This window comes from Ursus maritimus, unplaced genomic scaffold (genome assembly GCF_017311325.1).
Source record: "Ursus maritimus isolate PB19 unplaced genomic scaffold, ASM1731132v1 scaffold_7, whole genome shotgun sequence".
In the NCBI taxonomy this organism is placed as follows: domain Eukaryota; kingdom Metazoa; phylum Chordata; class Mammalia; order Carnivora; family Ursidae; genus Ursus; species Ursus maritimus.
This window is the reverse complement of record NW_024426885.1, coordinates 25,947,358-25,971,734: the sequence shown is the minus strand read 5'-3', so window position 1 is coordinate 25,971,734 and position 24,377 is coordinate 25,947,358. Positions and strand designations below refer to the sequence as shown.

The following is a 24,377-nucleotide window of genomic DNA, read 5'->3' as shown; positions in this document are numbered from 1 at the left end:
CTGAATTCCTTTGTCTCTGTTTGTTTTAACTGGGGCTGGCTCATGAATTCTCTACTTTTTCCCCAGTGATGGTGTCATCCATAAAGTCTGTAGCTGGTACTGGGACTTATAGTCTTAATCCCAGGGTTCAAGATTGATTGTGTCTTCCAGTACAGATGATAGAAAGACTTGTGTATAGACTTGTCCACTTTAGATCCTGGCGAGTTTCACCTTGCTTTAGATGAGAAATGAGTACACCAGTCTCCTTGAGATCCCAGCCAGACCTCAAACTCTCTGTCTTAATTGAACCAGCATCGAGAAGACTTTCCAAAATCCAAAACTTTCCTGGCCTCTACTTTTCTTGTTCCATCCATCATTGTTTTTACTTTTTACTTATAAATTTGCTTTTTTCACTTGTAAAGACAGTTGAACGATTTTACCCAAAATGTTGAAAATTAGAGAAGGGAGAAAAAAATATTCCTAATCCTGTCACCTTTTGTTTGTGACCTTATATCTGTCTTCATGATGATTTCTATAAATAATTCATGGTGAGTGTTGCTGGCCCAGATGTGCATTAGGCTTTTGTCTTGTGTGAGTCCCCTCATTTTGGGAATTGACATCTTTCAAAGCTTCCCCACTGCCTGGCTAGTGCTTTTTTCTAAATTCTGTCAGCCCAGGGCTGCTAGGGTTTCCAAATTATGAAAACAGCACATTTGCTGGGGAAGACAGTTCCTACCCATTGCCATGTTGCATTAACTACATCTCTTTCTTTCTTTCTTTCTTTCTTTCTTTCTTTCTTTCTTTCTTCCTTTCTTTCAAGATTTTATTAATTTATTTTACAGAGAGGGAGAGAGCACAAGCAGGGGTAGCAGCAGGCAGAGGGAGAGGGAGAAGCAGGCTCAGCTGAGCAGAGAGCCTGACATGGGCTTGATCCCAGGACCTTGGGATCATGACCTGAGCCCAAGGCAGATGCTTAACCAACTGAACCACTCAGGCACCCCTACGTCTTTTTTTTTTTCATTATAATTTTTTAAAAAGATTTATTTATTTGAGAGAGAGAGAGAGAGGGAGAGAATATGAGTTGGGGGGTCAAAGGGAGAGAGAGAATCCTCAAGCAGACTCCCTGCTGAGTGAGGAACCTAACATGGGGCTCTATCCCAGGACCCTGAGATCATGACCTAAGCTAAAATCAAGAGTCAGCCGCCTAACTGACTTAGCCACCCAGGCGCCCCAACTACATCTTTTTTTTTTTTTTTTCCTTTTGCTGCTTGACTTCTCATAGGAATGAAGAGCAGTTTAGATAGTAAATGCACTGACTGTGCTGGCCACCACCTCCCAGTTAATACCTCAGTCCCTTAGGTACAAATCACCATGCATGATGGTAGTCCTGAGGGAGTGTGTTGTTCCTGCTCTTGTTTTCCTATTTATTTATTTGTTTGTTTGTTTGTTTGTTTATTTAAATATTTATTCATTTGGGTGGGGAGGGGCAGAGGGAGAAGGAGAGAGAGTCTCTAAGCAGACTCCATGCTGAGTGTGGAGCCTGATGCGTGGCTCGATCTCATGACCCTGAGTTTATGACCTGAGCCAAAACTAAGAGTTGGACACTTACCCACTTGTGCCACCCAGGCACCTGTTTTCCTGTTGGAAGGGTGGTCAGTGGTTAGGTTTGGCGGTCCTTGTCACCTGGAACTGAGCACCATGAGCTTCCTTATTTCTCCCTTTCTTGGGCGTGTGGATACAGAAGACCGAGACTGGCCTTATAGAGTGCCCCAGGCCGCTTGTACCCAACGTCCACAGAAGTTTCACAGGTATAAGCACAAGTGCCAAGGGATCGATGAGATCCTTTTCAGGTAATTTCCTGAAATAAATAGGCTACCATTTAGGGCTTTCGAGGCCCTCTGCCATACATAGGAATCAAATAATTTAATAATAGTAGATCTGTCCTGGCACTGGGTCTCCTGGATGATGGGTGGGTACACTTGGTTCGCATCCAGCATTAATCACTGGCCTGTTTGGAGGCCAGCCATTCGTTTACTGCAGAGATAGTCATTGCTGGGGCAGTTCTGGGCATGAGGTGTGTACTAGTGAGCAGCATACTCTTGGTATGGTCTTCACGGAGCCTCCAGTCTTCTTGGCTGAAGAGTCCTTGAACCGGAAAACATTGTGGGCAGGCGGGCCTGATACAGCCTTGGAATCTTAAGTGATCACGTGGAACCTCCTTGCCTTCTTTTCTACAGTCTGTGCCTTGAGGCCTGGTGGAAGGTTTTCTTCAAGTAGGAGTCCCAATGCTCAGAAACATGGCCAGGCCTACGTTTGGGGCTAGACCAGTTGTCCATTTGTTGGGGAGAATGTGGGTTCGTAACAGCTTCTCAGAGCGATGTGTTCCACTGGACTCCAGGCCCTTTATTAGTGTGTTAGTAAAAGATAGTGGCCCTCCAAGATCCCTTTCCTCCCTGTTCCCTTCCATGTTACTCAGGCTTCTTGAGGTTCCAGTCATAGAACCAGCTTTGCCACAAGAAGACCAATCAAGGAGATAGATGCTTTTGTTTTTCCAGTGCTGACCTCCACGCGATGCCTGGGGCCACTTGGAGTTCTGCCTCTGACCACCAGTTTCCCTTACTCTGATCTCACGCCTTTCTACATGAGGTCAGGAGCTCGGGAGCCATGCCTGAGGGGAGGGGTAACTACTAGAGAACGGGGCCTGGCCCAGGCTCTCCATCCTATCCCAGGGGGTCAAGCTGGCTGGCTGCGCTTTCTGCTTGTGATGGATTTTGACTCCTAAATGCTTCTGAACAGCTTGGTTGGTTAGAGGAGAAAGTGTAGTGAAAACCGACAGACGATGCCGTGGCTTGCCCTAACCCCTTCTCCTTCCTGCTCTAGCTTTTCCAATATATCGGGTTGCAGACATGCTGGATTCCTGCCCTCCTGGAGCCAGTCTCGTAATTTTTCATTCCCGCAGTCGGGGTTTTGTGCAGGGGAAGGCCCAGGGAGAAGGCAGTAGCTGCACAGGGAACCTTTGGGATTGGAGCTTTCTTTGCAGGAGCGTTGCTGACACAGATCCCTTGGTTCTGAGCTAGCTCTGCGGCCGGGGGCAGTCATCCACAGCATCTCACGCATGTCACCCCTCCGCTCAGCACCATCCAGTGGCTTCCCACTGCTCACTTTGGGCTTTCGCTGGCTGTTGAGAAAGTATTGTCACACCAGAGGTGATTAATTCTCTCGGTCTAGCACCACGGCTGAGCATTTAACTCTTCAGGGGGAGTCCTTCAGTCTGGACCCTTACTCTCCTAGAGGGGAGATAATCTGAGTGCACTGCATTTTCATAGGAGTCAGAGCCTTCCTTTGGGAGGACATGTGCAACTTTGGTAAAAATGTCTGAACTTTGCTTTATCGGGGTGGTAGAGTACCTCTAGCCCCCGGCACAGCACTTGGTACATGATAAGCCCTAAATTGATGTCTGTAACTGTTTAGTGCACGTTATCTAAATGTCTGGTGCTCTGTTACATGCTGGGAGTACCATGGGAGCAAGAAAGCAAAGTTTCTGCTCTCATGGATCTTACATTCTTATAGGAGAAACATGTAAAAGTATTTATAGTTTTAGATAGTGCCGGTGTGTTGAAAATAAAGCAGGGGTGATGTGCTGGGGAATACCTGGGTAGAAGTAGGAGGTGAGGTGGGTGGAGACAGTACATTTAGTAGGTAACCAATGATGGTTTCCTTGAAGATGTAACATTTGAACTCAATGACAAAGTGGCAGCCAGGGCTGTCACATTTGCAACTCCAGAGGCACCATTCATGTTATTCTGTGCAGTTTGGGTTCCCTGGAGTTGTACAGTGCTCTGGTCACTCAACCAGGTGAAGATCATAGGCAGTGAAAATAGCTAGAGCAAAGGCCGTGAGGCAGGAGGGACCTTGAGGTGTCCAAGGAACGCAAAGAAGGCCAGTATGTCTGGGGCTTGGTAAGAGAGGAAGTCAGTGGAGCAAGATGAGGCAGGAGAGTTTGAAGGCAATAGAAAGAATGTGGTAGTCAACAGATTATCTATTGACTCACAAGGGAAGCCAAGGAATGATGTGATAGGGGGAGGCAGGAGTGTGGTTTCAGGAAACTTTTCCAGTAGTGTGGGACCTTCGCACCAGAATGAAGGCATGGGAACAGAGCTGAGTGATGTGTTTTGTTTTCCTAATAAGGAAACAGCAGCAAAAGTGGCTCAAAGGAAATGCCATTAAGATATTTGAGTCTGACTTTGATAGTGACAGAGAGGAAGGCTCATTGCTTTTTTAATGCTCTCTTATCTTGCTTGTTGTTGAATGTCTCAGCCTTATTATCTCTTTGGATGGCAGTGGGAATATGATTACCATTTAGCGTTTGTTCAGCTGTGACATGATGTGCCCATGTACAGAACACACAAAAACTACAATCCTTGCCCTTGGGGAACTGAGATGCTGGAAAGATTTGTTCCCATTATCTTCTTTCAGATGTCTTGATCTTCTGGGGCAGCTGGTTTCTCAGAGTCCAGGAGGATAGTGGGTGGACAGAAGGCCCTTGGGCAGAATGCTCTGGCCCTTGGGTCTGTAAGAGGCCCCGAGCTGTACACCTGTATGCAGATGGCACCTCGCTTCCCAAATCAGACTGTGACCTACTGCTGTTAGCCTGCCTGTCTTTTCTTCTCCTTCTCCTTTTTTTTTTTTTTAAAGATTTTGTTTATTTATTTATGAGAGACAGAGAGAGAAGCTGAGGCAGAGGGAGAAGCAGGTTCCCCACAAAGCCAGGAGCCCAATGTGTGACTTAGTCCCAGGACCCCAGGATCATGACCCGAGCCAAAGGCAGAGTCTTAACCAACTGAGCCCCCCATCAGACACCTTCTTCTTATTATTTTTTAAGTTTATTTATTTAAGCAATCTCTATACCCAATGTGGGGCTCAAACTCAGGACCTGGAGATTAAGAGCCACTTGTTCTACTGACTGAGGTAGGCAGGTGCCCATGTCTTTTATTTTTAAAGAGATTTTGTATAGATGTTGTTTAAACCAAAGCCAAGAGTGGGAGCTGTTGTAATGATGCCAAGAAACCCAAGCACCAGGCTCTTCTTTGGTCTAGAATTTTTATACAGTGCCAGGCTGGCTTGGAATTACCCTGTGGGACTGACCTTTTGGTTCTTTGCTGGTGGTTGGGAGTAGAGGGGAGAAGGTGTGGTAGGTCTCCACTAAGGGAGGGTGAACTGTAAGCTTTCACCACCCTGCAGTAAAAAGGTCTGCTGCTCTTGGCTTGGTGTTTTTCCTTTTTAAAAATTATTCTATTCAAAAAATTTTTTCCAGGTTTTTAAAAAAGATTTTATTTATTTATTTGAGAGAGACAGAGAGTGAGAGAGAGAGAACACAAGTGGGATGAAGGGCAGAGGGAGAAGCAGACACCCTGCTGAGCAGGGAGCCTGATGTGGGGCTTGATCCCGGGACTCCGGGATCATGACCTGAGCCAAAGGCAGATGCTTAACCGACTGGGCCACCCAGGTGCCCCTTTTTTCCAGTTTTATGGAGATATAGTTGACAAACAGCAGCTGTATAAGTTTAACATGTACAGTATAATGACCACATATTTTATGAAATGATTATCACAGTAAGTTTAGTTAATATCCATCATCTCATATGGATAAAAAAAAAGAAGAAAAGTGTGTGTGTGTGTGTGTGTGTGTGTGTGTGTGTGTATGTATGTGCTGAGATCATTTAGGATTTACTCCCTTAGCAACTTTAAATCGGCTGGCTCAGTTTGTAGAACATGCAACTCTTGATCTTAGGGTTGTGAGTTCAAGCCCCACATTGGGTGTGGAACCTACTTATAAAATTTTTTTTTAATATACCATACAGCAGTGTTAACTACAGTCATCATGTTGTACATCACATCCCCCGAACTTGGCTTATAACTGGAAGCCTGTACCTTTTGACCACCTGGTGTTTTTCTTAGAATCAATGTCTCAGTCTGAGGAAGCTCTTTGCTCACTGAAAACCTGGGATAGAGTTAAATGCCCTAAGTGTTGGGAGCCAGGTGAGTTCAGCTGGATTCTCAGCTGAATCAGTCCTGTGAGCCACTGTTTTTGAACCTTGAGGAATGCTTTGGGAATGTGGTCCTTGGCTCCCAGCAAGGGATCTCAGGAAACATCTACTTGAGTGAGGCAGATGCATTCCATGAATCTTGTTGGATGCTTTGTAGTGGAAAGAGCATCTCGTACTCAGAGTTAAAACTCAGAGGTGCTGCCCTGCACTGTGGCCTCATCAGACTCCCAGCTCCGTGTGAGGATGCAGTCTCAGTGGGTGTCATTTTTCCCTTCCTTCCTTCCTGCCTCTTCCCTCCCCCTCTTCCCCTCCCTCCTTTTCTTTTCTTATGATTATACAAAATTAATATAATATAGCTGAATTTTTTTAAAAATCTTAGTTATGTCAAAATATTACCATATAGGGCACCTGGGTGACTCAGTTGGTTAAGTGACTGCCTTCGGCTTAGGTCATGATCCCAGAGTCCTAGGATCGAGCCCCACATTTGGCTCCCCCTGCTCTGCACGGAGCCTGCTTCTCCCTCTCCCTGCTGCTCCCCCTGCTACGCTCTCTCTCTGTCAAATAAATAAATAAAATCTTCAAAAAATATTACCATATAAACATATTTCAAAAGAATTTTACAGAGTTTCTCCATTTAGTATAGTGTTTATGTAGTCACCAAACACCATTTCAAAACAGCTAATGAAGTATCTGTAAATGTGAATTGTTCAAAAATAAAAACATCACCTTTGCAAATGTTTATTTCTTTTTTATTTATTTTAAGGATTTTTATTTATTCATTTGAGAGAGATGGCACAAGCCGAGGGGAGGCAGGGGTGGAGGGGCTGAGGGAGAAGCAAACTCCCCACTGAGCAGGGAGCCTGATGTGGGGCTCGATCCCAGGACCCTGGATCATGACCTGAGCTGAAGGCAGATGCTTAACCGACTGAGCCACCCAGGTTCCCCTTTGCGAATGTTTAGATCCAAGATTAGGAAGTTGGGCAAAGCTGGAAGACATGGGCAGCCCTTGAAGGATGGGCTGATTAAACTCCAGAGTCCAGAAGTTGGGAACCTAGAATCATCTGCTGATTTTTTTTTAAAGATTTATTTAATTATTAGAGAGAGAGAGAGCATGCGCGCACACACATGTGAATGGAAGGAAGGGCAGAGGGAGAGGATCTCAAGCAGACTCTCTGCTGAGCATGGAACTCATCATGAGGCTCGATCTCACCACCCATGAGATCATGAGCTGAGCCGAAACCAAAAGTTGGATGCTCAACCAACTGAGCCATCCGGGCGCCCCATCTGCTGATGTTTTGAAGGAGAAATGCTACACAGATACTGCTTCTATTGAGCACTAAGCAAAGGAAGGATGAATGCTAGCTTCTGTGTGTGTGTGGGGGGGTGCTGGCTGGGTGCTAGACACTGGGCCACCCCATTTTAAGCCTCCCAACTCCTCTTTGAGGGAAGTATCCTTATCCCAGTTTAACAGCTGAGGAAACAGGGGCATGTGGAAGTTAATTTGCCCAAGGTCAGCTAGGGAGTGGTGGACTGGGCTTGTGTTGTCTTAGGCGACCTCCATTGCCTGTATTCTTGCCCATGTCGCTGGACTCCTCTCTGCCATCTTACAGGATCCTAGAGTGGTATAATTTTGTGTAATTTCTACCCTAAGTCTACCCTGGGATCTCAAAAGGGTCCAGGGAGACCAAGACTAAGAATTTCTGACGTCTACCTTCCTTGCTTCCTGGTCACTGCTGCCAGGCTCACCACTCTGCCTCAGCCCTTCAGTACATAACCTTGGGCAAGCATTTTCCTCCATACCCCTTACCTACCATTCGAAATCTTATAAAACTTTGCCTCTTTTCTCAGATTCAGTCTAGTTAATAAACGTTTGTTTAGTCTCAGTATATGCATGTCACCAGTAGTCGGTCAACTGGTATCTTTTGATACCTACTAAATACCAGCCTTGTTCCGTGTTCAGTGTGTGTCACTTTGGAAAACTACAAAGAAGTAGAAGAATGGCAGGACTCCACGGTATAATGTGAGAGACCCTTGCTTAAAATGTAAGGGAGACCACACAAAGAACTGTATTAGAGATAAAACGGTGCTTTGAGAGAACATGGTGTGGGGGAAAAAAGAGCAAAAGACATGGTAATTGAGAAGGGCTTTGACAAGACTGGACTAGAAGGGCCTTCTAGGCAGTAGTCATGGCATGGGGTGGGGGATGTGTTCAGGACATGGAGGTTGATTTGGCGTCACAGCACAGCGTTGGTACTGGCATAGATACAGTGGGGCCTGGGAGCAGAAAGACTGGTCAGTGTCAGAAATGCTGTCTGACACCTGCGGCATGCCTCATTTTCTTGACATACCAGTTTGGTGACCCTACACCAAAAGGTGGATAAAGTTGGCCACATGTGATAGCACGCATGCACGCACGTGTGCACACACACCTGGATCCTAGTCGGAATGCCTTCTTTCCTTAGTGCTCATAGACCAACTTCTAAAATCTCCTCCGACTCTGGGACTCCTAAACCCAAGGAAATAATATGGATTTCCCCACATATGAGTTATTGAGGTAAAACAAGAAAACAAGCAATATTCATCAAGATCTTCGCCAAAGTACAAGAGTGCAGCTTTGGGAGCAACCTCCCATTCAACAAGAAAACAATGGTCAACTAAAGGACCATATGTAATTTCCTCTTTTTTAAAAAATGTTTTTATTTATTTATTTTAGAGAGAGAAAGCATGAGCAGGGAGAGGAGTGGGGGCGGGGGAGACTCTCAAGCAGACCCTGTGCTGAGCGTGGGCCCTGACACGGGACTTAATCCCAGGACTCTGAGCTCATGACCTGAGCTGAAACCAAGAGTTGGACGCTTAACTGACCGAACCACCCAGACGCCCCTAATTTCCTCTTTTGTAATAGACAGTAGTCATACTTCTTTTGTAATGGGGAAAATGAATTCCAATATGAAAAATTTATCCACATTTGTAAACCAAAAAAATAGTAATTTCTTTATTGTGTAAGTGTATAGTGATTGGCTTGGTTGCCACTCTCCTAGTGCTCAAGGGACCAGAGGAGGGATTGAGATTTGAGAACCTATAAGGAAAAAGTTGTATGGGGTGTCCCTCTTCAAAGTGACCTTCAGCAGTGACCTTCGATCAAGGGGCATGGGCAGCCCCACGCAGTCTTACAGGAGGGAGCCCTGGCCTCTCTCTCCTACCTCCCTCTGATTTCCTGTCAGAACTCCCACTGGCTGAACCCAACTGGAAGCCAGGGGCCTTAGGAGCCCCACACAGGTCAGCCTTACAGGGCAGAGAGCAAGGTGAATATGCTGGTTTCCTGTGGCTGTATAACACATTACCACAAACTTAGCAGCCTACAACAATACCCATTACCTCACATCTCCTTTGGGTCAGGAGTCCGGGTATAGCTTAGCTGGGTGCTCTGCTTGAGATCTCACAAGGCTGCATCACAGTGTCAGCTGGGCTGCATTCTCATCTGAGGCTCCACTAGGGAAGGATCTACTTCCAAACTCCCTCAGGTTGTTGGCAGAATTCCTTTTCTTGTAGCTATAGGAGTCATGGAAGCTTCTTTAAAGCCAGCAGCAGAAATAGCGACTGCTGGCAAAATGTGGTCTTATATAATGTCACATACTCATGGGAATGCTATCCCGTCACCTAGCCATATTCTGTGGGTTAGAAGCAGGTCACAGGGCCTGTTGTTATTCAGGGAGAGGGATTCCACAAAGGCATGAGCACCAGGGGTAGAGATCACAGGGGCCAGCCCAGGATCTATCTGCTATAATGGGGATGGATCTGGAAGGGCAAACAGCAGATACTGAGCTCAGGCACCCAGCTCAGAGAAGGTAACACCTGAGCCTTCCTGAAGGTTAGCAGAGGGCAGAGATAAAGGGAACAACCTATGTGGAGACTCTGAGGTGAGGAAGTCATTAGGCTGTCCAGGCATCTGCCGTTCCATTAACTGGGCTCGGTGCTTAGAGTGTTAGGCAGGGGAGGTGGATGGGACCCAGGTCATCGTGAGACTCGCTGAGAGGTCTGGACTTTCTCCTGAAGGTTTAGTGGGGGCGAGCTTTGGAGAATTTTAACCAGGGGAGAGGGATATCCTATTTCCTTTGGGGAATGTCAGAAGAAACAAGTAAGTAAGGTGAGAAGCAGATTAGTGAGGAAGAATGTTATGGACATCTGAAGGCCAACCATAGAATGGCAGTTAGTTTGGAGAAAAGAGGACAGATTTGAGCCGCTGAGGAGGGAGGAGGAAGAGTTGACAACTTGGTGACCGCCTGCCTGGCTGCACAGGGGACTGAGGCAGGACTGGAGGATGACACTTAGGGTTCTGGGTTAGTGGCTGTATTAGTTTTCTATTGCGGCAATAATAAATTACGTTATGTCTAGTGGTTTAAAACTGCACACATTTATGATCTTACTGTTCTGGAGGTCGGAAGTCTGACATGGGTGTCACTGGGTTAAAATCAAGATGTCAGCTGGGCTGCATTCCATTCTGGAAGCTGTAAGGGAGAATCCATTTCCTTCCCTTTTCTGTTTTCCAGAAGCCACATGTATTATTTGGTTCATGCCCCTTCCTTCATCTTCAGGGCTAGTAGGGGCAGGTCAAGCTCTCATACCACACCTGTCTGCCTGTTCTTCCACCTCTTCTATCTCTCCCCTTCTCTTTGAAGGACTCGTGTGGTTAGATTGAGCTCACCCACATAATCCTGAGTAATCTCCCCGTCTCAAGATCCTTAACTTAATCCCATCTGTGAAGTCCCTTTTGCCATGTAAAGTAACATATACAGGTTCTGGAGATTAGAATGTGGACATCTTTGGGGAGCCATTACATGGGCTACTATAGTAGTATTTTTTTCAGTTAGGGAAAGGTGGAGAAGGATCAGGTTTGGGAAGATACTGAGTTCAGATTTGCATATGTTGAGTTTGAGGTGTCTGGGCCTGGTCCTTTGGGGTTAGATTTGGGACTCCTAATGGAGGCATGGCGCGTGAAGCCCCTTTATGAAGTTACCTGGCAGGAATCAGGCCCTGCAGAAAGTGGGGCTTTGATTTCTGTCCCTCTTTTTTCACCTAGAAAGTACCCTAGGGGACAGGTGAAGGCCATGCACAGGGAAATGCTCACATTCTGTTTTCCCTAGGGACGTGCTTTCCGGTGGTGCCCTCCCTTTGCCAGGCAGATCTTTATTCTCTGTATGTGCATAAGGGATGGAGCAGTGGCTAATTCCAGGGCATCATGAGGTTTGTAGCAGCACTGAGGGCCTTGGAGCAAATTCACCTCAAGAAACTTGGTGCTCCAAGCCTGTCCTGGAGTTTGGATGAGTGGTCCTTGAATGTGCTTGGCATTGCTCTGGGAGGCAGAGGTGGAGAAGAGGTGGGCAGCCTTCTTACAGAGCCCCAGAGCTACTGGAGGTCTTCAGTTTAGGTCTTTTTGTAATCTCTGGGTCTTGCTGGGGCTAAGGCTAGGCTTTGCTCTATGCAGAGATGTAAATGGAGGTTGTGTGTACCCTTGGAGGGAAGCCACCAAAGGAAAAGGTCTGCAGATCTGTTCCCCAGGGAAAGGACCTACAGGCTCCATTCTTCTGGGAGAGAATGTCCAACTGAGTAAGGCTGGGAACTAAGCCTAATTTCCAAGAAGGGCTGATTAGAGGGCCCACCAAGAAGAAGAAGAGACAACAGGAGCCTTTGTAGGGAATGATGTGGCATCACTTCTGGTTCTGGAATTGGATCGGCCTGGCCTCCTGTGCCATGTGTTTCCTGAGGCAAATAGTGTACTCTCCCTTTTCTTTTGACAACAGTATTGAACTTGAGACTGAGCCTCAGTCTTTAGACCTGACTTCAGAGGTACCACCCCCACAAGGTGGAGCCTTGACAGCGGCCTTAGTTGGCCCAGCATTCCTTGCTTCAGATACCAATGGAAATATCCAAGCCACCTCCTGGGAAAGAGGGCGCTGACTACAGGCTTCTCCTGTCATACCCGGAGGGTCCAAATGTACCCTCAGCCAACAGATTCTATGAGAAGTCTGGAAGATACAGTAGTGAATATGACCCAGCCCTGTCCTTGCGGGGTTTACAGTCTAGACCAGAGATTATAAACAGTAGAAAATTTGGAAAATACAAAGAAGTTTGGAAAAGAAAAATTACACTGTGATAGCCACAATAATAATTTTATTGCATTTTCTTCCTGTCTTTTTCTCACATATATTTTTTCATATATTTTTACATTGTGCGTGTATACACAAATATATATTTTAAAAGATTTTGTTTATTTATTTGTTTATTTATTTATTTTAGAGAGAGAAAGAGAGCACAAGCAGGGGGAGGAGCAGAGGGAGAGGGACAAGCAGATTGCACACTGAGGTGGAGCCCGACATGGGGCTTGATCCTACAACCCTGAGATCATGGCCCGAGCCGAAATCAAGAGTCGGATGCTCAACTGACTGAGCCACCCAGGCGCCCCTGCACAAATATTTTGACTCACACTTTGTATGAGATTTTGTTTCATGCTTTTCCATGACTGTTTGTAGTAAAATCTATATTTACCATTTTAACCATTTTTAGGCGTATGGTTTAGTGAGGTTAAGTACATTCACATTGTTATGCAGCCATCACCACCATCCATTTCCAGAACTTTTTCATCTTCTCAGCTGAAGCTCTGTACTCATTAAACAGTAACTCCCCACTCTGCCTCCCTCACCGCATTCTAGCTACTCATATCTGCATTTTTTATGGAGCTATGGCAGCCACCATTCTATTTTTGGTGTCTATGAATTTGACTACTCTAGGGACCTCATTTGAGTGGAATCATACATTGGCCCATTTTGTGTCTGGCTTATACCACTTAGCATAATGTTTTCAAGGTTTATCCGTGTTGTAGCATGTGTCAGAGTTTCCTTCCTTTTTAAGGCGGAATAACAGTCCATCGTGTAGACGTACCACATTTTGTGTATCCGTTCACTGGTGAAGAGACGTTTGGGTTGTTTTCACCTTTTGGCTATTGTGAACGATGCTGCTGTGAACATGGTTGTGCGAGTATCTGTGTGAGTCCCTGTTTTCACTTCTATCGGGTTATACCCGGGAATGGAGTTGCTGAATCATGTGATAAAGCTATGTTTGGTTTTTTTTGAGGAGCCACCACACTGTTTTCTAGCTGCACTACTTCACATTCCCACCAGCAACACACAAGGCTTCCAATTGCGTGACCACTTTAAGAAGAGTTATTTATATTTTTATCCCATAGTTAACAGCAGGTGAACAGCAAACAACAGAGACTTCAGAGTGCGGTTCTGATGTAACCGTCCCTTTTCTCTCACCAGTTAGAGAGGGGTGCAGGGCCCTTTGCTTCTCAAAGCTCAGAGATTAGTCCTCCTGTTTTCAGAACGCTCATTTTTAATGACTATGTGATGTCCCGCCATGCCATGCACCAGAACTCAGAATACCTCAACTTGTAGAACATTTAGACTGCTTCTGAATTCTTTACTTTTATAAATACCATGGAATATATTTATGCAAAAGACTTTTTCCAAATACAAGATTATGCTGTTAGGGTGAATTTCCAGAGCTGGGAACTACTGTAGATAATAGCGGACACTGAGACAGTACCTACTATGTTCCAGGCACTGCTCTGAGGAGTTCATATACATGAATTCATTAAGTAGGTATGATGGCTACTTATATCTCCATTTTAAAAAACAGACTTTAGGGGCTCCTGGGTGGCTCAGACGGTTAAACGTCTGATTCTTGATCTTGGCTCAGGTCTTGATCTCAGGGTCATGAGTTCAGGCCCCGTGTTGGGCTCCACGATGGGTGTGGAACCTACTTTAACAAACAAACAAATAAAATAAATAAAAACAGACTTTTTAATGTTTTTTTAAATAGACTTTATTTTTTTAGAGCAGTTTTAGGTTCACAGCAAAATTGAGAGGCTATAGAGTTCCCATATATACCCTCTGCCGCCACCCAGGCACGGCCTCCCCCATGATCAGCATCCGGTACCAGAATGGCACGTTTGTTACAAAATCAATGGACCTACATTGACACATCATTATCACCCGGACTCCAGGGTTTATTCTTTATATCTCCATTTCTACAGATGAAGAAATTGAAGCTCAGAGAGGATACGTGATGTGCCCTCCGGCCAGGAAGTAGCAGAGCCAGAACTTGAGCAGAGGCAGCCTGGCTCCAGAGACTCTGCTGACATTTTGGTGGCTCTTGATGCATATTTGTTGCTTTCGGATTTGGCGGCATTTTGCTTTGCGTGGGTCAGGTAGTGACACTTCAGTGTTGGGTGATTATTCCAATTTGCCTGAGATTAATGGCTTTCCCAGGACGGGAGATTTTCAATTCTAAAGCCAGGAAGGTCCTGTGAAAACAAGGACAATTTGGTTGCCCTATTCCAATGACACCAGAGTCCTTGGGCCCACGATGAAGTCTTTTTAGGAACTAGGTCAAGAGCTGGAGCCTCCCCAGATCATGGGAGGCTGGAGATGGCCAGAAGGATGAGGGGAAGAGCCAGACCCACTTCCTGTTAACTGGCCTCTCCACATTTGTTTCTGGGCACACCGACCAGGGCTCCTGCTTGTTGTTCTGGAATTTAAGCTGCCCAGGCAGAGCAGGAGCTCAGATTATGTGTTGACTCTTCCTGACCAACTGTCTTTTGATGGTTGGTGGGTGTTTGCTGCTTTTCGGAGAGGGGAGTAAAAGAGCCCTGGATACTTGGGCTGGCTCTCCCCCCACCCTTCCCCTGCAGCACACTTCTTCAGCCCAGAGCCCAGTCGAGTGTAATGATACAGTGCCAAGGGTGTTTGCCTTGCAGCTCAGGTATGTTGCAACATCCTGAGCTGTGGGCTTACAGTAGGCAAACATGTCTTGAAAAGTTAGGTGGGTGGTCACATTTGTGACGTGAGAGGGGTCAGGCTTGTTGCCAGCTGCACTGTAGGGTTGCCAGCTGCACTGTAGGATTGCCAGAGCACTTCCACAGGGTATCAGAGGGTCTGGAGGCCAGCAGGGGCCACTTCCTCTGGGGTCAGGCTGGATCTTGATGGAAAGGGTTGCTGCCTGAGCCTGTTAGTTCATTCTTTTTGTCTTTATTGAGCACTTATTATACACCAGGATACATATTCACAGAAATGTGCCCTGCCTCCCACCCTGCAGTCCTTTCCACCTCGTTCCTACCTACTGCCTGCAGGTAGCTAATCTTAGTAGTTTCTGGTTTATTCTTCCTGTGTTGCTTTTTGCACAAATGAGCAAATGTATATTTTCCTATCTCCCGCTTTCTTCCTCAACAGGTAGTATACTGTAGTACTTTTTGCTTTTTTTACTTGACAGTATCCATACCAGTCTGTTAGCTCTTCCTCATAGCTGCATAATACTCTTTGAACCACTCTTCTATGAATGGGCATTTAGGTTGTCTCCAATATTTTGCAATTACAAATTCTTAGAAGTGGGATTGCTAGATCAAAAGGTAAAATATATGTAATTTTGTTAGGTATTACTAACTTACCCTCCAAAATGGTTGTACTAACTTGTATCCCCACTGGTAGTGTATGAAAATACCTCTTTCCCCACAGCCTCACCAATAGAATAATACCTACTTTTTAATTTTTGCCAATCTGATAGGTGAGAATCGTGTCTCTTGTGGCTTTATTTTTTAAAGAGATTTTTAAAAAAGATTTTATTTATTTGTCAGAGAGAAAGAGAGCACAAGCAGGGGGAGTGGCAGGCAGAGGGAGAAACAGGTTCCCCGCTGAGCAAGGAGCCCGATGCAGGACTCGATCCCAGGACCCTGGCATCATGACCTGAGCTGAAGGCAGACGCTTAACTGACTGAGCCGCCCAGCATCCGTCTTGTTGCTTTAATTTGTACTTCAGTCGCGTTTCCCCCATCATGAATGAGGTTGAACATCTCTTTGTATGTCTGTACCTATATCTGTATATCTGTAGTTTGAATTCTTTTACTATCAGTCTTTCCTTTTTCCCCCTCAATGTTTAAGAACAGCTTTATGGAGATATAACTCACATACCATACAGTTCACCCACTTAACATGTATAATTTAGTGGTTTTAGTACATTCACAGAGTTATGTAACCATCATCATAATCTAATTTTAGAACTTCTTCATCACCCTAAAAAGAAACCCCATACGCATTAGCAGTCACTCCACATTCGTCCTCAGTCCCCCAGCCCTGCACAGTCACCAGTCAGCTTGCTGTCTCTACAGATTTGCCTGTTGCGGACATTTTATATAATATACATATAATTTGTATTATATATTACGACTTATATGGGACGCCTGGGTGGCTCAGCTGGTTAAACATCTGCCTTCCGCTCAGGTCATGATCCTCGGGGTCCTGGGATTGAGCCAGTGTTGGGCTCCTTGCTCAGTGGGGAACCTGCTTCTCCCTCTCCTTCTGCCCCTCCCCTCCCCCCGCTCATGCTCTCTTTCTCTCTCTCAAATGAATAAACAAAATCTTTGAAGAAAAACCCAAAAAACAAGTTATATTATTTATCATGTCATATCAGTGGAATCATACAATATATGGTCTTTCATGACTGGCTCCTTTTACTTAGCATAAGTGATATAACGGTTATAGGGTTCCAGGAAGTTTCTAACATTTAATCCTCACAACTCTGAATTAGTTACTGTTTTGTTATTATCCCCATTTTATGAATGAGGAAACTGAGGCACAGAGAGGTCAAATGTCTTGCCTGAGGTCACATGGCAGTAAGAAGATGGACTTTGGAGTCAAGCAGACTTCAAGTCCAAGCTCTATCTCTTGCTTGCTGTGTGACATATGGAATATTACTTAAACTCTCTTTAGTATCTTTTTCTCATGTTAGTTAAATGAAGATAACAGTGGCTGAGTCTTGGGGCGCCTGGATGGCTCAGTCGTTAAGCATCTGCCTTCAGTTAAGGCCTGATCCCAGAGTCCTGGGGTCGAGCCCCACATCGGGCTCCCTGCTCCGCTATGAGCCTGCTTCTTCCTCTCCTACTCCCCCTGCTGTGTTCCCTCTCTCACTGGCTGTCTCTATCTCTGTCGAATAAATAAATAAATAAATAAATAAAATCTTTAAAACACAACAACAAGAACAACAACAACAACCGTGCTGAGTCTTGTTGGAGAATTAAATGCTATGACATAAGTACTTAGTCCAAGGCCTAAAACTTAATAGGCATTCAGTTAATCATTGAGGTTATTAATAGGTAGAGTGAAGCAAAGACCTGGCTTATGTGGTGTGGTTGGCCTTGCCCCCGCAGCACTGAGGTGTATCTGAGATACCAGCTTTTATTTTTTATATGTAATTCACATACCATGAAATTTACCTTTTTAAAGTATATACTTCAGTGTTTTTTAGTATATTCATAAGGTTGTGCAACTATCATCACTATTTAATTCCAGAACATTTCCACCACCCCAAAAAGAAACTGTGCCCATTAGCAGTCACTCCCCATTCTCTACTCCTCCTAGCCCCTGGCAACCACTAATATACTTTTGGTCTCTGGATTTGTTTATTCTGGTCATGTTGTATAAATGGAATCATACATTATGTGGCCTTTTGTATCTGGCTTTATTCACTTAGCATAATGTTTTCAGGGTTCATCCATGTTGTATCAGGGCATCATTCTTCTTTATTCTGTTATATGAATGTACTACATTTTGTTTGTCTGCTCATCCATTGATGACATTGGGTTGCTTCCACTTTTGGGCTGTTATGAATAATGCTACTATGAACATTAATATATTAGGGTTTTTGTTGTTGTTGTTGTTTTGTTTTTTGGGTTTTTTTTAGATTTTATTTCTTTTTTTTTTTTTTCAATTTTATTTATTTATATGACAGGGAGAGACCCCAAGGGAGGGAACGCAAGCAAGGGGAGTGGGAGAGGGAGAAGCAGGCTTCCCGCCAAGCAGGGAGCCCGATGCGGGGCTCGATCCCAGGACCCTGGGATCATGACCTGAGCCAAAGGCAGACGCTTAATGGCTGAGCCACCCAGGCGCCCCTTTATTTCTTTATCTGAGAGAGAGAGAGAAAGAGAGCGTGAGAGAGAGCATGAGCAGGGGGTGGGGCAGAAGGACCAGCAGACTCCCTGCCAAGCAAGGAGCCTGATGTGGGGCTCAACCCCAGGACCTTGAGAGCATGACCTGAGCTGAAGTCAGATGCTTAACCAACTGAGCCACCCAGGCGCCCCAATGTACAAGTTTTTGTGTAAACACTTATTTACAGTTCTTTTGGGTAGGAGTGGAACTGTTGGGTCGTGTGGTAACTCTATGTTTAACTTCTTGAGGAACTGCCAGACTGTTTTACAAAGCACCTCTGCCATTCGACATGCCACCTGCAGTGTGTGAGAGTTGCAATTTCTCCACATACTGGTCAACATTAGTTACTGTCTTTTATTTTAGCCATCCTAGAGGGGATGGAGTGGTACCTCACTGTGGGTTTGATTTGAATTTCCTTATTAATTAATGGTGTTGAGCACGAGATGCCCACTTTTGGGTCAGCTCTTTTCTGTCCACCCCAGCCATTGTGTTTCCTCCAGAAAGTCTCTCCTGGGTTCCCTTTCATCTCTGCCTGCTGTAAATGGTCACTTTGGCCTCTTGGATGCTGATCGATACCTTCTTAGTCCAGGTGCTTGGGGCAGACTTTTGGGCAGGTTCCAGCTGTCGGCAGCTGTGTGCGGGATTAAAGACACAAGTTCTTTCTGTGCCCCGGTTTGATAATACTCTGGACGCTGCCACATCCCAGCTTGCGAAACTGCTGGAACAAAGCCAGCCTCTCCCCTGGCTACCTCACTGAGCAGGATCAGAAGTTCTTGAGCTGGAAACAGCCTCACCCATCCTTCTGCAACAAGACAAGAACCCCTCACCCCCTCCCTGCCAGATTGGGGAGAATCTGTAATGTATTCCTTTAAAATCTCTGTGGGAAGAAATTCCACGGGCCCCCTTTACCACCAGCTAGTGTTTTAGCAGCCTTCTGTGTTAGAAGAATTCTTTGCTCTGACCCACCTCCCTCCTTCCGCAGCACGTGCCAGTTTTCCCTCTGGCTTTTCTTTCGCAGAGGGTGTGGGAGACAGCTGCCCCCTGGGAGGGGCTTCATCCTCTGGTCAGACAAAACCTCTGTGGCTGGAGAAGCTCTCGCGTGAGGAAGTCCAGACCAAGCCAGGCCTCTCCAGGGGACTTGAAAGACTGAATGACCTTGTCACTTGGCTGTTGCCTGGGAAGTCTGCTTTGAAAAAGAGACCTTCTGACAGGCTCCAGGTTGTGTGTTTATCTGAGGCTGGGCCATTCCAAATGCATGTTTCAGAGTTTAGAGGTTGCGTCCAGCCAGCTTGGTGGGTGGTAATCAAATGCAGGTGGACACCATCTGGCCGGGCCTGTCCCTCCCAGCAAGCCCAGTAAGGGCTGGGCTGCCCAGCCCAGAGCTGGCCCAGAAAGCACCCCGCGTGGAGGCAGATGGTGGACATGTGCACGTGCGCGCGTGCACACTCATACATGCGTGTGTAAGCGTGCACAGCTGGAGCAAGAGCGGCGGTGCTGCTTGGATGCATGTGATTTCTCTCTGCATCTGATGGTTCTCCCCATCACGCAGTCTGAGGAACATGTTCTTTTTGTCTGTTTCTCAAGTTTTTGTGGTTAGAAATCATGTATTTTTTTTGGCCCAACATGAAAGCCCTAGAATAATGGTCTAATACATTTTACAAAGCTGCTTCTAATTGGCGGCTGCTTAAAATCTTCCCTTTGGCCTAGTGACCCATCTCCTTCGATGGAGTCTTAACTGTGAGTCAGTGTTGCATTACCTCGGATTTTCACACTCCTCTCAAGCCTGCGGCCCCGGGGAGGTGGCTTTTCTGGCCTCAGCTTGCTTAGCTATTCCCTTAGCCCCCCTGCATTGAATTGCCCCCACATAGGACAGTTCAGTAAGGGAAGAAAATAGAAAATATGCCCTGCCAAACAACTTCTTCTCATCTCGTCTCTGAAATTCTAGTTGCGTACCCTCAGAATGGATTCTGCCTCCCACGTTGCTAGATACCCAGAGGAAGTGCAAACCATGGACACCTCCTTTAAATGTAATTAGGCACCAGCATGACAGCTTTAAGGACAGATTCCTTTTCAGTCCTTTGGAGAACACAGCTTCTCAGAGGTTATCTCCCCACTACAGCAAGTGCAGGAAGGCTAAGCTCCCCCAGGCACACAGGCAAGGTTAGGGCTGGTGTCCGAGGTTCAGAGACTTTGGAATCTCTTTCTGTCCAGTCTCCTGGCCTGGCCTCTCGAGAGTGATGAGAAGCGTGGTGAAGGAAAGATGCCATGTGGAATTCCAGGGTTGGGCATCATCATCCCTTCGAAACTCTCGCCTCTGACTCCCTGTTCCGGTAGCTTGGCCAGCAAGGACGTGTTGGCTGTCATCTTAGTTTATGGTTTGTATTTGTATGCTGAGGAGTTTACATGTGTATAATCATTGTGGCTCATGTTTGTACAAGATATAATTACTGAAAATTATATCATGAACATATTTTAACTTTTAACCCTTCCCATGCTGGCAAACCTCCTGAGCTCTCAGGAAGTCCTCCCTGGATGCTTCCCTCCCATAAGGGGGCATGTCACCCTCCCCAACCAGGACTTGCTTTCTCATCCACATCATTTTCTTCTCTGGCAGAAGTCCATTTCAGGGACTTCCCTGAAGACTTGGAGCTCCTGAGTGTTTCCTAGAGGTTAGAGACAGGCATTCCTCCCTCGCCTCGCCATCACCGTGATGAGTGTGGCCATAGAGGCAGTACCTGTCATCATTCTTGGCCATCTGGGGTGAGAAGGGGGCACAAATCGTGCTTCCCCAGCATTCCAGTGATTGAAGAGTGCACACGGGGCACCGAGTTTCAGGAAGAGCATGTGCTGATTAATGAGCACGTGTGGGAGTGCTGGATTTCAGGAAGAATACAGGCCCTCCCAATATCTGGAATCTGCCTTGGGACCTGTTCACAAGTGCTGAGTTTGGAGACCAGCCAGCCCAGCCCAAGGATTGTACCCTTGTGGGGCAGGGTGAAGGTGGGAGTGGAGAAAGGATCTTGTCCTCACAGAGCATACAACACATACAACAGGACTTGTGTCCTTAGCAAACTAAGTATGTGCTTATTAACAGCTTGAAGGAATAAGGAGTGTGAATAAGGAATATTTTCAGTAATGGAGCCTTAATCACCTAGAGGAATGTTCCAGAGCCACAAAATGTGGAACTCATAATTTAGAGTGCTACCAGGGGAGTTTGATTGGCTGGGCCAAGGTCATACCCATGTACCTTGGCTGGCAGGAGCGCAAGACTAGTATTGTGGCTCCTTATAAGCTATTGAGAGAGATTCCTCTGATTATGGGGTTTGGATGCTGAGGCCACCAAAAATAGGGGAGAACTTTAATTGGGCTTTAAAAACAGTGTTTTCCTAAGGTAGTTCAACTAAAAACATTTGCTTTTTATTCCTTCCAGATTTACAGGAACAGACGGGCCTAGTGGTTTTGGCTTTGAATTGACATTTCGTCTGAAGAGAGAAACAGGGGAGTCTGCCCCCCCAACATGGCCAGCAGAGCTAATGCAGGGCTTGGCCAGATACGTGTTCCAGTCAGGTAAGAACGCCAAGAGCTGGCTGGTGTGGGGGTCCTTTTGCAATGAGCCTGGTTGGCTTTGGGAACTCATAGGCATATTTTGATATCTGTGGAGTGACCTTTCCTGGGAGTACTGTACCCCATTTGTACCATGAAGGTGGCTTGTTCTGCCTGGTGTTTCCTGGGTGGGAAGCTACCTGGGCCGGGGAAGAGAAGGCTATGCCACTATGACCTCCAGCAGCCACTGTTCTGACACCCTGAGCCCTTGTTGCAGACTGCCAGCCATACTTCAGATCCCAGTGAGCCAAATGCCAACTCAGCATGGAGCTGATCTACTCTCTCTGTCTGTCCCATTTCCCATAATTAGTATGGTCCTTGCTCCCTGCTGCCAGTGGCCTAGCCATCTCTATTTCTGAGGTCCCAAGAGCATGTGTTAATCTTGGTTAAGCCTTGGGTTAACAGTACAGGGTGTGGCAGAGAGAGAGAAAGAATTGCGAGTCCAGTTTGATCCCTCACAGTGTGAGGGGGAAACTGGAATCAGGCAGGACACTGACAGTCAGAAAAATTTGATTCACATGATTCAAGTGGTCTCAAGTGGTCAAGGGGATGGTCTGTGCTCCTGGCGCCCCTCTGGAGACTGCTAAAATGTACGTGAAGTGGGGACTTTATATTGGGACCTTGGTGTCCTGCTCTTAGCTCATCCTGCCTGTAGTCCTTCAGTAGGATAAAATGTTAGAGCAAAATTTAATACCTTTTGTGGAAGGTTTCATATCATCTGGATGTTTCTGTGTGGCCAACTAATTACTCAGAAACATTCCCCACATAGCCTCAGATTTTGTTTTTTTGGTTTGGTAAGTAGCCTTCGGACGAAGGCCAAGACAGTTTCATCCAACTCTTTTGCTCTTTGATTGCCATAGATGAGCGGCATCTGGGCCAGAGTCCCTCAAAGTCTGGTCCTCGGACCCCCCGCGTCAGAAGCACCTGGAGAGCTTGTTATAAGCACACATTCCTGGGCCCCACAGACCTCTGACTCAGAATCTTTTAGGGGTGTTGTTCCCAGATGCTTCTGGTAGAGACTAAATTTGGAGAACTATAGATCTGACAGTGACAGTGACTTTTTTTCCATCTTTGAGTAGGTTATGAATTGGGGGTGCAATAGATCCTCTAGGTTGAACTCATCTGTCCTCATTCTGGACCCCTGAGGTCGGTTGTTGGCAAGGTGGCTATCACATAATGGGACTGATCCTTAACTACTATCTACCATTTTGTGTCCTATGGAATAGTCCCCTTTGGGAGACTACAGTGGGTCCTTTCTAAGCAAGGGTTCCCAAACCTGGCTGCTCATGAGATCCTCTGGGGAGTTTGTCCCAAACCCCCTGCATGGCTGTGATTCAGTTGGTCAGAGGTGGGATAGAGGCATCTGTTTCTTAATCAGCTTCTCTGGGATTCTAAGGCAGTTGGTCTGGGGATGATGTTTGGGTTCTAAAGGATTGTTGACCAGGAGGAGTACTGTTCACAGGGGCAGGGGAAGAAGGCTGCCTGAAGGCCTAAAGCAGTGGCCCATGGGATTTGGTACTGACTTAATGTGGTTTGCAGAATTTTTAAAAATTGTGCCAGGAGTCTCTTGCCTGAACCCTTTGTGTCTTCCCTCTTTCCCTAAAGAACTGTCTTTGGAAAAATAGCCCTTTCTTGATGGGGAATTTGATCTGCTGTAGGAAAGGGGGCTCTAAAGACTAGGCAACCTCTTGCTTGTATAGACAGGTAACTCCTTGCCCACTGAGTAAGCCAGTGCATTTATATGTTGGTTTCCACTTAATGTACTTGCTCAGGTGGATAGAGATCAGAGAAGTGTAAAAACAGGTGTTATGAATCACTGTCAGGAGTCGTCAAGCAGATGAACTTCCGAAATAGTTCTGAGATTAAAGTTCTGAAGTATAGTGCAAGTACGTGGAAAAATAAGATTTAACTTGCACTGGTTCATTTCGCCCACATAGTAAACATCACTTGTGACCGTTTTGCACCACTAATGTGATCAGTTCAGGCAGATTATCAAGAGATGCTAAAACCATTGGATAAAAGGATTGTCGGGGAACAAGATATCCACAGGGACTCAAACCCTCCACAGATTACTTATTTGTTACTGAGAAAAATACCTTTACAATGACAAGATTTGGATGGACATCACCTTAACCAAATAATCAAACACAGCAACACCAGTAATGGGACAACTTATTACTCTGTATCTCCTTCTGTGTGGCAGTATGCAGTATAAAACATCAACTGGGTAGCACTTTGCCAGAAATGTCTCACCTGTGTTGAATCATAAGCAAAGAATCAGACAAATCTAGATGGTAGGACATTTTATAAGAAAACCTTCGCCGGGGGGGGGGCGCCTGGGTGGCTTAGTCGTTAAGCATCTGCCTTCGGCTTAGGTCATGATCCCAGGGTCCTGGGATTGAGCCCCGCATCGGGCTCCCTGCTCCGCTGGGCGCCTGCTTCTTCCTCTCCCACTCCCCCTGCTTGTGTTCCCTCTCTCGCTGGCTGTCTCTCTCTCTCTCTCTCTGTCAAATAAATAAATAAAATCTTTAAAAAAGAAAAGAAAAGAAAACCTTCTGGACTCTTCAAAAATGTCAGTGGTGTCAAAAATCTGCAAGGGCATGGGGCGGGGACCGTATTAGATTACAGAACACAAGACAGTTTAAATGCACTTGTGATCCTTGATTGGATCCTGAATTGGGGGAAAAAAAAAAAGGTCATTTTTAGGGCAATTAG

General features: G+C 46.0%; 1 protein-coding gene across 4 annotated transcripts in view; it reads left to right on the top strand.

Annotated features, from left to right (window-relative positions):
• The window catches only part of SUFU (SUFU negative regulator of hedgehog signaling), a 113,337-nt gene that overhangs the window by 15,690 nt on the left and 73,270 nt on the right, over positions 1-24,377 (top strand). For all 4 annotated transcript variants that reach the window (XR_005833180.1, XM_040624123.1, XM_008686540.2 and 1 more), the window contains exon 3: positions 21,490-21,626. Coding sequence is in view for 3 of the 4 variants with exons in the window: in XM_040624123.1 (XP_040480057.1) it covers positions 21,490-21,626 (137 nt within the window). In the remaining variant the exon portion in view is untranslated. The remainder of the gene's footprint in view (positions 1-21,489; positions 21,627-24,377) is intronic.